The 15,443-nt window shown below is 46.8% G+C and overlaps 1 protein-coding gene across 1 annotated transcript in view; it reads right to left on the bottom strand.

Moving 5' to 3' along the window:
- The window catches only part of RAB6B (RAB6B, member RAS oncogene family), a 60,246-nt gene extending 56,485 nt beyond the window's left edge, over window positions 1–3,761 (bottom strand). Inside the window, exon 1 of the mRNA XM_077865089.1 lies at window positions 3,582–3,761. Within this exon, the coding sequence (XP_077721215.1) occupies window positions 3,582–3,651 (70 nt within the window). The 5' untranslated portion in view covers window positions 3,652–3,761. The remainder of the gene's footprint in view (window positions 1–3,581) is intronic.
- Window positions 3,762–15,443: the final 11,682 nt, after the last annotated feature.

Genomic DNA, 15,443 nt, shown 5'->3' with positions numbered 1-15,443 from the left:
TCTGGGGACGCCATTCACATGGTGCTCACTATGGTGAGCAGCACAATTGCCAGGGACAAGACAGAGAGGAGGCAGGTTAGAGGGACACGCTGTCTGGTGACCTCAACCTGAGAAAGCAGATCAAACTTGTGGCGGGCCCTCAATCTTTCTGCTTTGGGCAGAGTAGTCTCAGAGAATGGAGATCAGAAGGGGCCAGAACACTGGACAGGCCTATCCGCCACATCCCTAGTCCCCATGACACACCCAGATGCACCCGAGGAAGGCCTAATGCCCCACTCCCACCCCCGCAGAACACTATCAGAACTTAGGAGGAAGATGCGTCCCCCCAGAGGAGGAAGACCTCCTCTCCTTCCTAAGACACCAGTTCATGCCTGTCTTCTCTGGATGTCACCAAGTGTTGCAGTTGGGACCAGTGTGCCTCAACCTCCATCGAATCCCCCACCACTGCCATCAGCATTAAGAGCATGGCCATCAGGCCCAGTGACAGCCATCTGAACACCAGCAGTACTGCACAGCCTTCCCCTCATTCTGGAACCACAGCCCTCTCCACAGTCCCACTCCCTGCCAGGCTGACATTGCCAGCCAGCCTGTATTCCATGGTCTAGGGGACAGCAGTCATTCTGCTGCCAAGAGGAGGGCTTTCTTATGGGCTAGAGGTATTCTCTCTAGCGTGGTTCCTTAAGGGCTTCCCACTCAAACCAGATCCTGGTATCTTTGAAGGGTTGATACCCTCCTAGAATTATCTGTTCCAGGTGTCCTCCTCATCACTGGGCTCCAGGTCAGGTACTCCTTTTTGGAATCCAGGTGTCCTCCTCCACTAGCCTAGGGAGATAGCACCATTATACCACCCACAAGAAACAAGAAAAGGCCACATTCCTCCAGCCCCTTCCCCTGCCTTCTATCCAGGGTAGTCAGCTCATATAGGTATGCTTCTCTAGATGGCTTCTGTCAAGCTCAGCTGACCCAAGTGTCTCAGCTAGAGAAGGTGAAGGACCTCTGAAGTCACATAGGGAGGGAGAGCCAGGGTAGAGGGAGGGCCAGAACTCAGGGGCTCCCTACACTGCATAGGCTACAGTGACACAAAGGACCAATACAGACAAAACTGTGTGCAGGCAAGACAGAAGCAGTATCTCCAAAGGCAGTTCCCCATCGTACCAGGCTCTGGGATGCCTATGTCCCCCACCTAATTTCAGGGCCCCAAAAGCCGTGTAGAATATGAAGTATGCAATCCACTACACAGTCTAGTGGGAGAAGGCTTCTCAGGGCCCTAAGGCTCCCAGCCAGAAGGGACCAGAGTGGCCAATAGCCAATCCCATTGATGGCAGAGCCTTTCATCTCTAATGACCTGTGTTCCAAGGGTGGGCCTACAAACCCTGCCCCCAGCCCAAACAGCTCAGCATTCCCCCCAGGTCATCCAACACGGCCACAAGGCTGGCCAGAGGGTGACAATCCTTACCCCAACTCAGGAGGGCTCCCCAATTCTCTATCTCCCTGATTCAAGGTCATCTTAATTCCCAATGACATGCTGACAACTGGGAACAGGAGATGTTGGTTCCAGCCCCTGAAGTACTAGCAACTCACCCTGGGACTCTCCATAAGTCCTCCTCCTCCCTGGGGATCAGACTTCTTATCTACACATGCAGAATGGGGACTCCATCTCTGAGGCCTTAAGCTCTTAAGTTTCTGTGATTTAGGAACAAAGGGGGTTTGCATGGCGCCTCAGGGACCTCAGCCCATCAGAGATTCTGAGGGAGTCCAGAGTTTTCACTCAAATTCACAAGAGGCATTCTCCTCATCAGAGCCCTGGTCTGATGGGCGGAAACATGTTCAGACTGGGAATAAAAAAATGTTTCTTGAGAACTAACTTAACAGAGCTAAGGCCCTTTGAGAAGCACTGGGGAAATGTGAAGGACTAAGAGAACTGCCCTCAGGCAACCATTTCGCAGAGACAGAAACTGAGGTCCAGAGAGGCCTGGAAATCTGCTCGAGACAACACAAGCAGGAATTCAAGTCCGAGGCTGTCTGATCAGAGTTCTCTCCCAGGGCTTCAGGCTGGGTAAGAGTAGCACTGGGATGTGAAGACTCCTGAAATCCCTACAGGCATAGTGAGCTCAGAAGCTGGACTCTGTTAAGATCAGAAACTCACAGTCCAGGACCCAGGGCTGGCTGGCTGAGTTGATTCTGTTCTGAAATGCCCACAGCCTGGCCCCAGGATCCATCCCCACGTTAGGGCCTGACCACCTTCTGACATCCTTCTCTGAACCATCCACCCCAGGGAATGAGCAGCAACACAGAAGCCTGCCATGTGACCTTCACAACCCACTTGTACACACAGCAGGGTAGCACTGCTCCCTGAGCCCATCAGGTCCTCCTAAGGTTGCCTGCGTCTTGGCCCCTTGGACAGACAGGCATCAAAGCACGTGACCTGGACTGGTGTGCAGAGCTAGGGCTGGGGATCCTGTCCCCAGTGACCGCCTTCTTCCTGAGGTGAGCTGGGCAAGGCCCAGCCTGTCTCTCTGCAGCCCCAGGTGAGAGGCCTCTGGGGAGATGCTCTGAGAACCACTCCTTCCTACAGGTGTCAGCGGGATCCTCGCTCTTCCATCTGGTCCTCTCACCTCGGGGCCAACCGGGGTTTCTGAGATGCTGTCCCCGAGAGGCTGCTGGGTGGCAGGGAGGCCGCGGTCTCCCCCTCCCCCGCTCCCGCTCCCCCGCCCCTGGCCGGCTGCCTCGGTGACCTCCCCTCCCCCAAGACGGGCGGAGAGCCGGGAGGTGGGGGTGGGAAGCCTCGTCTGCGTTCAGCGCTCTCGCTCCCCCCCGCTCCCCGGAGGGTGCTGGGCAGCCAGGCAGGGCGTGCCGCCCGGTCCTTTCTCTGCCCAGCGCCGGGCTTCGCCGCGTCTCGGGGCGAGGCACCCCCGCACCATCCCCCAATCCGCCTCGCACCGGGGACCCCTCGCTGTCCTCGCCCAGACCCCGCGCCCGAGGGGCGCTCCCACACGCGGGCACCGGGCAGCGTCTAGAACCTTCCGCGCCCAGTCGGACGTGAGGCCGGGGGAGGTGGGCGCCCCGTTCCCCTACAGCGGCGCCCGCCCTTTCCGCGGGAGACAGGTGTCGGCTTCCCCCGAGGCCGCCGGCTCCGGGGCCTGGACGTGCCCAGCACTAAACATCTGTCGGGGCAGGGTCCGCAGGGAGCCCCCGCCGGCCCGCCTCGTGCTCGGGAGAGGGGCTCCGGCCCCCGCCCCCCGCCCCCGGCCCCGGCCCCCCCGGCCCCGGCCCCCCCGGCCCCGGCCCCCGCCCGCGCCCCGCGCCCCGCGCCCGGCCCCCTGCGCGCTCGCCCGCAGCCGCCGCCGCTGCCGCATTGCGAGGAGCCCGCGAGCCCCGCCGCCGAGCAGCCGCGCCCTCGGCCTCCCGCCGCTGCAGCCCCGCACCCCTCCCCGGGCCCGGCGCCCCCCGCGGCCCTCCCCGGGGCCTCCCTCCGCCCGGGCTCGGAGGGGCCCTTCCGCGCCGGGGCCGGGGCCTCACCGGGCGGACGAGGGGGGCGGCGGGGGTGACTCGGCGCCCAGCCAGAACCGGGGGGCACTTACCGCTCTGCTCCCCCAGGAACACCAACTTGAATTTCCTCAGCGGGTTCCCAAAATCTCCCCCTGCGGACATGGTGCTGGCGGCCGGGCCGTGCAGGAGGCGGCGGCGAGGCGAAGGAGCCGGAGGGGGAGGGCGGGGGAGGCGGCGGCGGTGCGGGAGCCGGAGGGGGAAGGGCGGGTGCGCGCGTCCCTGGCTCCCCGGTGCGCCCGGCCCCGGCCTGCGGCGGCGTGTCCGGCGGCGGCGGCGGCTGGGGCTGGGGCTGGGGCTGGGGCTGGGGCTGCGGCTGCGGCTGCGGCTGCGGCTGCGGCTGGGCTGCTGCGGGGCGCGGGGCGCGGGGCGCGCTCTGGACGCCCGAGGCGCGGGGCGCAGGGACGGCGCGGGGACGGCGGGGGCGGAGGCGGAGGAGCGCTCTCCGGAGCCGCGAGCCTCGAGCCGCGAGCCGCGCGCCGCCCCCTCCCGTCCGCCCTCCGCGGCCCGCGCCTGCGCTCTGCGCGCTCCCCGCCTCTGATGTCATGCGGGGCCCGGGTGCCCGCGCCCGGCCTCCGAGACCCCCGGGCCTCGCCGCCCCTCGTCGCCCCCCGCCCCGCGGCTGCCTGCCTTCCCCGCTCTAACGCGACCCCTCCTTTGAATCCAGAAAAATGACACGAAATTGCCAGGGGACATCTGTTTCTAGTCTTCCAGAACCTAGATGCGGGTCCCTTCCTCCACCTCCCGCGACGCCGAGAGGGGAAGGAGAGGAGGTCGGGGGAGAGCCAGGGGCGGTGGGCCAGGGGGCTTGGCCGGCCCGGCCGCGACCCTGTGTGGGTGGCTCTAGCCCTCCCTCCCCTGGGCTCCTCTCTGGGGTCAGCGGTGTCACCTCAGAGCTGGCCAGCAAGAGAGGAGGACCAGGAAAGGGTGCCTGCCAATCTCAAGCCAACCGCTCCTACAGGTAATTTTATCCTGGATCTGCTGTCCCATGAGAGCGAAGGAGCAGACACCCGAATATCAGCACGGCTGTCTCTGGACAGTGCCCTGCAGCAGTTCTTGACTCTGGGGCCACCAGGCTTCCGAGGCCTCTGCTTGCCCTGGCAATTAGTTGTATCTGGACAAGGAGCTTCCCGGGGACAGGAGGGTTGCTTCCCATTCCCCTCTGTATTCCTCTGGCCCAGCGAGGCCCGTGGGACAAGTTGTGAGTGGGTGAGAGCAAGGAACCCAAGTGTTAGAAGGACTCCCAGGACAGCCGGATGGTAAGGCATTCCAGTTAATGGAGGTTTCATGAAGCTGCCTCCTACTGTTCAACCACCACATGGTCTCCTTCTTTACTGTGGTTCAAAGAACATTTGGGAGCAAGCCCTGTGTGTATGTATGTGTGTGTGTGTGTGTGTGTGTGTGTGTGTGTGTACAGAGAGAAGAGAAGCAAGCTCAACCCCTAGAGATTACCAAGGGACATTTGTCATCCTCTTTCTGACTTACATGGCTTGATTGGGGTGTCTTCCTGTCTGTCTCTGGTTTGTTTATCAGCCCCATAGGCATCCTGGCCCATAGTCAACCCAGCTGGATCCCTCTCTCATTGCTTGTTTAAAAACTAGAAAGTGAGTTCCATGAAAGCAGCTGTTGAAGCTCCATCACAGGATCTCAAGGACCTAAATGAGAACTCAGTAAATAGTTGTTGAATGTTTGAATGAATGTCTAGAATGCAAATCAAAACAACTGTTTTATTTCTCCGAGTTGCCTTTGGTTTGGAGCCTCAGAGATTGTAGGGCCAGCAGTCTAGGATACCTGCCCCACTGTGCCTGGCATCAGGCTCAGGGGCACCCTCCAAACTCCCACTCTACTTCTGCTCTGGGGCTCTTGCTCTCTCAGGAGATTGTATCCAGCATGGGGCTGAAGGAAGCTCCAGAAGGAGAGACTATTCCAGTGCTGCAGCACTTCCTACCTCTGAGTGGTCCCTCCACCAATATTCCAGATGCCACCTGGTGCTGTCTTCCTGCACCCTCTCATCCTCCTGTACTGAGGACATTGTCACTGTCAAGACAAAGCAGTTGAATTGTGATAGAAAGTCAGGTAAGCTACTGGCAGGAAGTTAGGTAAGCCTGGGCAAGTCCTACACCTTCTCTGATCACCCGGTCCTCCACACGAAAGGCAGTATGACAGTAGGGGAGGGATGGGTGGGACCCAGGCCCCTCTGGCCACCTATAAGCCTCAAAGTCAGACCCATGGGCCAGGACACCTATGGGACTCTGTCAGGATTATTCCAGTTCAGATGACAAAAACCCTACCTACTTCAAGCACAGCACGACAGGTTGGCTCATGTAGCTGGAGGTAATAACTGCTGTTGCTCACAGAATGTGGTCATTGTGCTGTGGAAGTCTGAGTTTGCTCTGCTCCATGTCTCCCTCCTTCTCCACCTTTTGTCATTGCTTGTCTCTCCTCATTTGGGCTCTTGTCCTTAACCTGCCCTGGAAGAAATAGGCTTTCTCCAGGTTCAAAAAAAAAAAGGGGAAATGTGGCCCCTGGGTCACTCAGTTTGGGTTTGGTAAACCCACCAGAATAAGTTTCTGAAAACTTGAGGGTCTGCTGTCTTTGTGTTCCTTTATTTTATTTATTATTTTAATTAGGTAAAGCTTCTTATTGCATAAGTTTGATGTCTGTGTAAGTTGTAAAGAAAATTTTTCATTGTGAATGCCCATTGACCCTCCACCCAGCTGGAGAAATCAAATGTTACAATACTTCTAAGGTCTCCAGTTGTTTCCCTCCCGTGCATCCTTTCTCCTTCCTCCCTATTTGCAGAAATGCACAACTCTGGTTTTTCTTTGAGTTTTATCACATTTTTTGATGTGTCCTTGAACAATACTTTGTTTTCTTTGCATCTTGTGAACTTTATGTAAGGTATGGTCTCTGTTATGACTTGCAGTTTTCTTAACATTATATTCCTAAGATGTGTTTGTTGATGCATATAGTAGCGGTTCTTTTGTTTGCACTGCTGTTTAGTGAATACTGACGTGTATGCTCCAGTTTTTAAATCATTTTCGGTAAAATGTGTCCAAGATAAAAGATGTTTTTAAGTTTAAAATAATTTTAGATTTATAATGATAATATCTTCCATTGCCATCATACATTAGTAAAACCAGGAAATTAACATTGGAAAATGCACAGTATTCTTTGTGCTACTACAAATGCTGCTATGAACATTCTTTATATGCTTCCTCATGCACCTGAGAGAAGTTTTTCTAAGATATGTATCGAGTAGATACATTGGTGTATAGAACCAAATATGTTTGATTTTAAGCCAAACTGTTTTCCAGAAAATGTCCTCTGGTCAATCTAGATGTACTTCTACATCTTCCCTATATTTTTAAATTTTCTTTAAGAAAGTCTTGGCTAAAAAAAAAAAAAAAAAAAAAAAAAGAAGAAAGAAAGAAAGTCTTGGCTAACTCTGGAAAACAGTTTGGAGTTTCCTCAAAAAGTTGAAAATAGAGCTACCCTATAACCTAGCAATTGCATTACCAGGTATTTACCCCAAAGATACAAATATAACAATCCAAAGGGGCACTTGGACCCCAATGCTTATAGCATCAATGTCCACAATAGCCAAACTATGGAAAGAGCCCAGATATTCATGGACAGATGAAGATGTGGTACACACACAGACACACACACATACATGTTGAAATACAACTCAGCCATCCAAAAAATAAAAAAAATAAAAAAAGAAATCTTGCCATTTGCAATGACGTGGATGGAACAAGAGGGTATTATGTTAAGCGAAATAAATCAATCAGAGAAAGACAATTATATATCTCACTCATATGTGGGATTATCATATGGTCTCACTCATGTGGAATTTAAGAAACAAAACAAAGGATCATAGGAGAAGGGAGGGAAAAATAAAACAAGACAAACTCAGAAAGGGAGACAAACCATCAGAGACTCTCAATCATAGGAAACAAACTGAGGGTTGCTGCAGGGGAGAGGATGGGAGGATGGGGTAACTGGGTAGTGGACATTAAGGAGGGCACAGGATGTAATGAGCATTGGGTGTTATATAAGACTGATGAATTGGGATCCCTGGGTGGCGCAGTGGTTTGGCGCCTGCCTTTGGCCCAGGGCACGATCCTGGAGACCCGGGATCGAATCCCACGTCGGGCTCTCAGTGCATGGAGCCTGCTTCTCCCTCTGCCTCTCTCTCTCTCTCTCTCTCTCTCTGTGACTATCATAAATAAATAAAAAAAATTAAAAAAAAAGACTGATGAATCACTGAACTCTACCTCTGAAACGAATAAAACACTATATGTTAATTAATTGAATTTAAAATAAAAAAAGAAAATCTTGGCTATTTTCAGCCCTTTGCTACTATATATACTTTTTTAAATTAAACTTTCTCTTTGAGATCATTGTAGATTCACAAGCAGCTGAAAGAAATAAGACAGATCCTGTGTATAATTTATCCAGATTCCTCCAGTCATAACATCTTGCGAAACTGTAGTGCAATGACACAGCTACGGTGTTGTCACTGATAAAGTCAATATACAGGACATTTCCATCACCACAAGGGTCCCTCATGCCCCACCCCCTTCCTAACTTCTAGCAACCAGTCAACTATTTTTCTTTTTATTTTTTTAGACTTTATTTATTTACTTATTCATTAGAGACACACACACAGAGGCAGAGAGATAGAGATAGACAGGGAGAAGGAGGCTCCTTGCAGGAAGCCTGATGCGGAACTCGATCCCTGGACCAGCATCACGCCCTGAGCTGAAGGCAGACACTCAACCGCTGAGCCACCCAGGCGTCCCACAGCTATTTTTCTTTTCAATAATTTTGTCATTTCAAGAATGTTATGTAAGTGGAATTATACAGTATATAACCCTTTGGGATTGGTTTTCACTCAGCATAATTCTATGGTGATTCATTCAGGTTGTATGTATCAATAATCAGCTCCCTTTTCACTGTTTTATATTATCCCATGGTATGGATTACCCCAGGTTATTTAAGCATTTACCTATTAAAGGGCATCTGGGTTATTTCCAGGTTTTGGCCACTACCAATAGAGCTGCTATGAACAACCATGTACAAGTATTTTATGTGAACGTAAGTTTTTTTTTTTCCTCTAGGCCTGAGGTGCACTACTGGGTCATATGGCAGGTTTTATTATTTTTTTTTAAAGCAACTGCCAAACTGTTTTTCAGAGTAACTGTACCATTTTACATTCCCACATCCTCACAGCCTTTGGTTTTGTCATTTTTTTTTTAAATTTTTTAAGCCATTCTGAGAGGTATCTATCTAGTGATATTTCATTGTGGTTTTAATCCTTATTTCCCTAACCACTAACAATGCTGAACATCTTTTCATGTGCTTATTTGCCATCTGTATATCCTCCTTGGTGAATTGTCTGCTCATGTCCTTTGTCCATTTTTTAAATTGGATTATTTGAGTTTTGAGAATTCTCTGTATATTGTAGATACAATATAGATATTATAGATACTAGTCCTTTATCAGATGTGTGGTTTGCAAATATTTTCTCCCATCTTGCAGCTTGTCTTTTCAACCTCTTAACAGGGTTTTTTGCAGAGTAAAAGTTTTTACTTTTGACGAAGCCCACTTATTGACTTTTCTCCTTTAAGAATTGTGTTTTTGGTGTCATGTCCAAGAATTCTTCAATAAGTCCTAAGTCCCAGAGATTTTCTCCTATGTTTTTTCTAAAAGTTTAAAAATAGGTTTAAGTTTTACATTTCAGTCTATGATAGAGTTTGAGTTAGATTTGTGTGGGGTGTGTTGGAGGTGGTCTCTTTTTCTTTTCTTTCTTTTTGGAAAGGCTATCTTTTCTCTATTGAATTACCTTTGCACCTTTATAAAAAATCAGTTGGGTCTTGTTAAGGTGGGAGAGGGGATGAATGTGAAGACTCGCTGCATGGTCTCCACTGAGAGTGTGGGTGGGAGGCCTCAGTACTGCCCCGTGGGGATGAAAGGGCCGGCTCCCATCTTGGCCTTCCTTGATGCTCCATCCCAGCTTTGATACAGCTTAGTAATGGTGGAAGGTTGTACTCATCACTTGGACTTTGCTGGGGTAGGTAGATGATAGGGGAAACCTCATAGTTTTTTTACCTGTGGTATTCGATTGGAGCACAGCAGTTGTTGACTAAAGTTCTCTGTCTTGTTAGGCTATCCTTTTCTCCATCCATTGACTAGAGAGAGCAGGCTTTGTTTGATTCTTTATATTTGTCTGTATTCAGTGGTCTTTTTATCACTACCTTCTTGTGCTCCAAGTCCAGAATATATAAGTAAAAAGAAAATATAGGGAACTCATCACTGTGTCATTCCTTGGATCCCAAGGTCCAATGCTGGTCTGTTTTCTTCTCTCCACCTTTCAGAGTTTTCTCATGTTTGTTTTATACACAATATCTAGGGCATTAAGTTGTATTTAGCAGGAGGAATAGGGAAAAGTATATGTGCTCACCTTCCTACCTGCATATTACCAGTACCCTAGAAATCTTCATCACCTCATCCCTAGTCATTATGTTACTCCCACAAAGGAAATGACTATTCAGGTATGTCAGTATGGATTGGTTGTGCCCATATTTGAGCTGTCTATAAATTGAATCAAACAATATGTACTCTTTTGCATCTAGCTGCTTTCATTAGATATTGAGTCTTTGAGATGCACTCATGGTGTTGCATGTAATTGTAGTTGATCCATTTCACGGCTATGTAGTATTGCATTGTGTGAATGTGTCAGTTTCTTTATTTATTTTATTATTATTTTTATTGGAATTCAATTTGCCAACATATAGCATATCACCCAGTGCTCATCCGGTCAAGTGCCCCCCTCAGTGCCTGTCACCCAGTCACCAGTCACCCCAACCCCCTGCCCACCTCCCTTTCCACCACCAACATGAGAGACTCCTAACTCTGAGAAACGAACAAGGGGTTGTGTCCGTTTATTTATCCACCTATTGTAAGGGACATGTTGGTTGTTTCCAGTGTTTGGTTATTACAGATATTGCTGACTTGTGCAGAATCAGTACATGCTTCCTGGGCAGAAGTAGTCCAAATGTCAAGCATGCTTTTCTAGATCCCTGTTTTCTTCAAGATCTGGGGTAAAGCCACTTCTTTACTACCTTGTTCTCTCTTTGTTATCCTTAAGTATATTTTATAAAACTGTGCCTAGTTTCTCTTGCTGTCCTGAAAGAATTTCCTATTTTTCTATCAGAAGAGGCACATGTTTGTCTTCTTTTATTGCTTCTTGTTCCTTTTTTTTTTTTAAAAAAAAAAAGATTATTTATTTTTTTTGAGAGAGAACAAGAGAGGGAGCATGAGTGGTGAGAAGGGGCAGAGGCAGAGGGAGAAGCAGAGCATGGAGTCCTGTGGGGCTTGATCCCAGGACCCCTGAGCTGAAACCAAGAGTCTGATGCTTAACCAATTGCATCACTCAGGCACCATTTCTTATTCCTTCTTAACTTTACCAATATTCTCTCTCATATCTTTGAATATCTTTGTTATATTTTTTATACTTATCTTGTTTATACTATCATGTTTCTCTTGTGGTTATCAGCTGCCCAGTCCAATAATGGAAAGGGATGCAATAGAGGTCTGCTTTTGTCCTTCCAATGAGTATGAAGGAAGGAGCAGGAACGAGCCCTGGAATGGAGAGCCTCAGGTACTCCAGGATTGCCACTCAACATCCCTTTTTGCTTTCATTTCACAGAGAAATTTCTTTATTCAGGGTTTCCTCTTTAATTTATTTGAAAAAAAAAACAGCACTGAAAGAAAACAAGATCTTTAGAATGGTTGGCTCCATTCACAAGGAGCTCAGCCACTGTTCTTGAAATGGTCACCTGCCATCCCATGAGGGTTTTGAGGAGACTGAGACAGAGGAGTAAATGCCTGGGCATCTGGTCAGCCTGCATGTGTTTTCATCAGAATCTCAACTGGGCCCAGCTGTGATGTTACCCTGGCATTCCTGAGCAAGGGTAATAGCCAAGCTATTACCACTGATTTCTTTCTTCCAGTGACAGAGGCCACCAGGCCACCAGTCATCTTCCCTGGGAAATATGGGAGAGAAGAATGAACAGAACTGGAAGTTTCTCCTCACAGTTTTCTTCCCCTCTCTATACCTGCTGCCCCACCCCCACCTGGGACTGCTGTTAACGTTTCATATGAGTTCACCCTGGCTTTAGTCTCCCCAGGAACCAGTCACAGTTCTTATAATAACTTCTCTGTCTCATTTCTGTAATTTCTTTATCATTGATTGTTCTGGAGGCAACCAGAAGACAAGTCTAGCTCTCTAGATTGTAGGGCACTACTCTCTCTCTTTCTTCTCCCTCCTCCTCCTCATAGAACTCCTTGTCACTATCGCAAATGCCCTCTTCTTTCTCCTTCTTCCTCTTACTCTTTTTCTTTTTCTGCTCTAAGTTTGATTATAGTTTCTTTCTCGATTTTGCAAAATACCCTGCAAGAGAGGCTTCAAAATTTATTTTTACGTCTCTACTCTTTCCTCTTGATTTGTTTTGACTTGTATTTGTCACGAATAGCCTTGATTCAATCATGTTAACTGTGAATCACTCATCTGAGTGAGAAACTGAGCTTCTTTCACATCAAGCTCTTACTGAGGTCCACCCGAGTGGTGCCTCCAGGCTGCTTCACTACAGTGGGGTAGGGAAAGAAAGTGATGTTAAACTAGGTGTAAATTGACAAGTCACATTCAGTGACTCCATGTGGATGGCCAGAGAACTAAGCAGTGGGTCGGTTGATGGAAGGTTGTGACTGCAATAAAAATACCAGGCCAATGACAGAGGAGGTCTAAATGGGCAAAATTTCTGCCTCATAGTCTTAGGTTGTAATCTTTGCTGATGACTCTTCCATAAAGAGAGGATTCGTTACTGCACAAACATTAGAAGGTTCAGTCATTGGGTAGATTACCGAAGGCATCCATATTTAAGACCATAAGACCCACAGTCTCTCTTGCAAGAATTTTCATATGGGTGAGAGACAGTCAAGGGCTCACAGACCTCCTTATTGTCTCATGAAATACTATGGTCTTCTCTTGATGGCTGGGAAATGGAATGAGAACACAACAGACTCTTAGAAGAAGACAATTCCCTATTCTACCAAAGTTCTCGTTTTCAGAGTTATCAGTGACTGGATAAATTGATAGACTGGTTGGATGAGCAGATGAATTAATAGAAAAGATAAAAGGATCCATAGGAAATGGAATGGACTGATTTATGAAAGGGTGGCTTTGTGGATGAATAGTTGGATAGATGAATGTCTGGATGAGTGGTTGTATCTATGTATCCATGTATAGGTGGATGAATGGATGTTAAAGTAAATTAATGTAGATAAATAGATAGGTAAATGGAAGGATGATGGGCTGATTGACAGATGGAATAGATGGAATGTCTGGATAGATGAATGACTATGTATGTATGCTTGCATTGGTATCATATATGAATGAATGGAATAATGAAGTAGGTAAATGGATGTCTGAAGGATGAATGGAGGTAACGGATAGATACAGAGCTACATAGGTGAGGAGTGATAGATAATGAGCAAGTGTGTAACTGAATGGGAACAGTGGATGATGGATAGATGACAACACGGTGAGCTTTGAAATTAGGCCTGCATTGGCGTCCTGACTTTGCACACTAGCTGTGTGACATTGGGTAAAAGCTTTTAATTTCTCTAAGCCTTGAGAAAAATTTAAATATTCAGAAAAGTATAAGTTGTAAGTTAGAGTAAAAAAGTTAAGGGGAAATATTGTTGAAAATAAGTATTTTTGAAAATATAAACATCCAAGCAATAAATATCATTAGCTGAGAGGGGGAAAAGGTCTTATTTGAAGTTAAATTTCTATAAATCGGGATCCCTGGGTGGCGCAGCGGTTTGGCGCCTGCCTTTGGCCCAGGGCGCGATCCTGGAGACCCGGGATCGAATCCCACATCGGGCTCCCGGCATGGAGCCTGCTTCTCCCTCTGCCTGTCTCTCTTTCTCTCCCTCTCTCTGTGACTATCATAAATAAATAAAAAAAAATTTTTAAAAAATAAATTTCTATAAATCAAAATGAAGATTTCAGGGGTAGAGAAGCTGTGGTAAGATTCAGAAACATTTAACTATGAACTAATATTAATAAAAAAATTTACAAATTATAGTCATGAGCTAAAATATAAATGTTGTGTATGTAAGATATTTGTATCACAGTATGTAAGGATATGGGGGAGGGAAAGGAGGCTCTAGATCAATGTCCTCATTTTTCACATCAAGGAGTCAAAGGATTTGCCTAAATTGAAATACGGAATATAAAAACAATTTCTCTAGTCTCAATGTTTTTCCCTCCAAATCTCTTTGTAGTTATAAAAAGATCTTTTTAAAAAATCTAATATTTAATGTAACTAATAAAAAATATATCTAATATCTAAAAAAGCTATCTAATAAAAAATCTAGTATTTAATATATCTAATACATATAATTATTATGTCATGTATACTTATATGATAATTATGCACATTAGATACTATTAGATATACTAATTAGAGTTAGATATAATCTTTTAGATTCCTTTTGATTTCTTTTTCAAGTTTTAAATACAAATGAAATCAAATGTAATATTACAACTAGCATATACAAAATAATCACATATTTATCAAAACCTTTTGGTATATCTATTTTGCCTTTCTGGAACACACATAAGAAAAGACTCTCCTAATGTAAATGATAATTATTTATGAGCAGTGGCATTTGAATTTTTTTCACCTCCATGCAGTGCTTGAATAATTCATAATAAGTATGCATTCTCTTTACAAAACTCCTACTGGTTTTCTTTCATATACAAGAGAAAAATTTTAAAAAATTACCTGCTTATTTGAATCTTGTCATCATTACCTTAAGTAGTTTATTTGCAGGAGTGCACTGTGATCTTCTGCAGTCTACCTTTAGAATTACCATTAATTTTCTTTGGAATGTAACCTCTCATCTCAAGGCTTTAGAAACCGCAATGCTTTTATTTTGTATGTTTGGTAGAGAAAAGTGTTATTATTATTTTTTTGTATGTTCGGTAGAGCAAAGTAGTTATCAAGATGCTTGTTATAAAAAAGTATGAATGTTCGCCTGGAGTTGCAAACTATATTTGTGGTAGAAATTCATTTGCTCACAACCACTTGATGAGTAATCCTTGACTATATCCCCTCTGACCTTGTTATAATTAATCTGAGTGTTGTTAAACTAAGGAGAGTCTCTGGGGAATACAAAATTAAAGATAAGATTTCTTCCTTAAAAATATTTAGGCAAGAATTTGTAGCATATTTATTTTAAAAAACATACAGTCTTTTATAACAATTATGGAATCCTAGCCAGAGGGATAGGATGCCTGGCCTCCCTGGCATGGAGCTTTATCTTGTGGGATGCCGAGGATGCAACACTTCCCTGCCAGCTCACAGCAAGGAAGGCTGATTTTGCCGAATAATCACTAAATCACATGTAGAAAGGAAATGCCTGCCTGCCAGTCCTGGGTTGAGGACCAAAATTTTACAGACTTGGTCACAAGGAGAATGTAGGGTTCTGGCTGAGAAGGTGTTTTTCTAGCTTCCTGAGGCTGCTGTGACAAATGACCACCACTTTGGTCAGACTTCATTCTGACCAACAGAAGATAACCAAAATGTATTCTTAGGGTTCTAGGGACCAGAAGTCTGGAAGTAGGATCACTGGGTTGAAATTAGGACGTCGGTAGGGCTATGCTGTCTCTGGAGATTCTAGGGAGAATCATTCCTGGCTTTTTCCCATGGCCTTCTCTTCTGTGTGTGGTCTTCCTCTGCCTCTCTCTTGCACAGACACTTGTGATTGTATTTAGGGTCCATGCAGGTAATCCAGGATAATCTCCCCATTTTAAGATC

Source organism: Canis aureus, chromosome 22, assembly GCF_053574225.1.
Source record: "Canis aureus isolate CA01 chromosome 22, VMU_Caureus_v.1.0, whole genome shotgun sequence".
Taxonomy (NCBI): Eukaryota; Metazoa; Chordata; class Mammalia; order Carnivora; family Canidae; genus Canis; species Canis aureus.
This window is presented reverse-complemented; position numbering and strand designations above follow the sequence as displayed.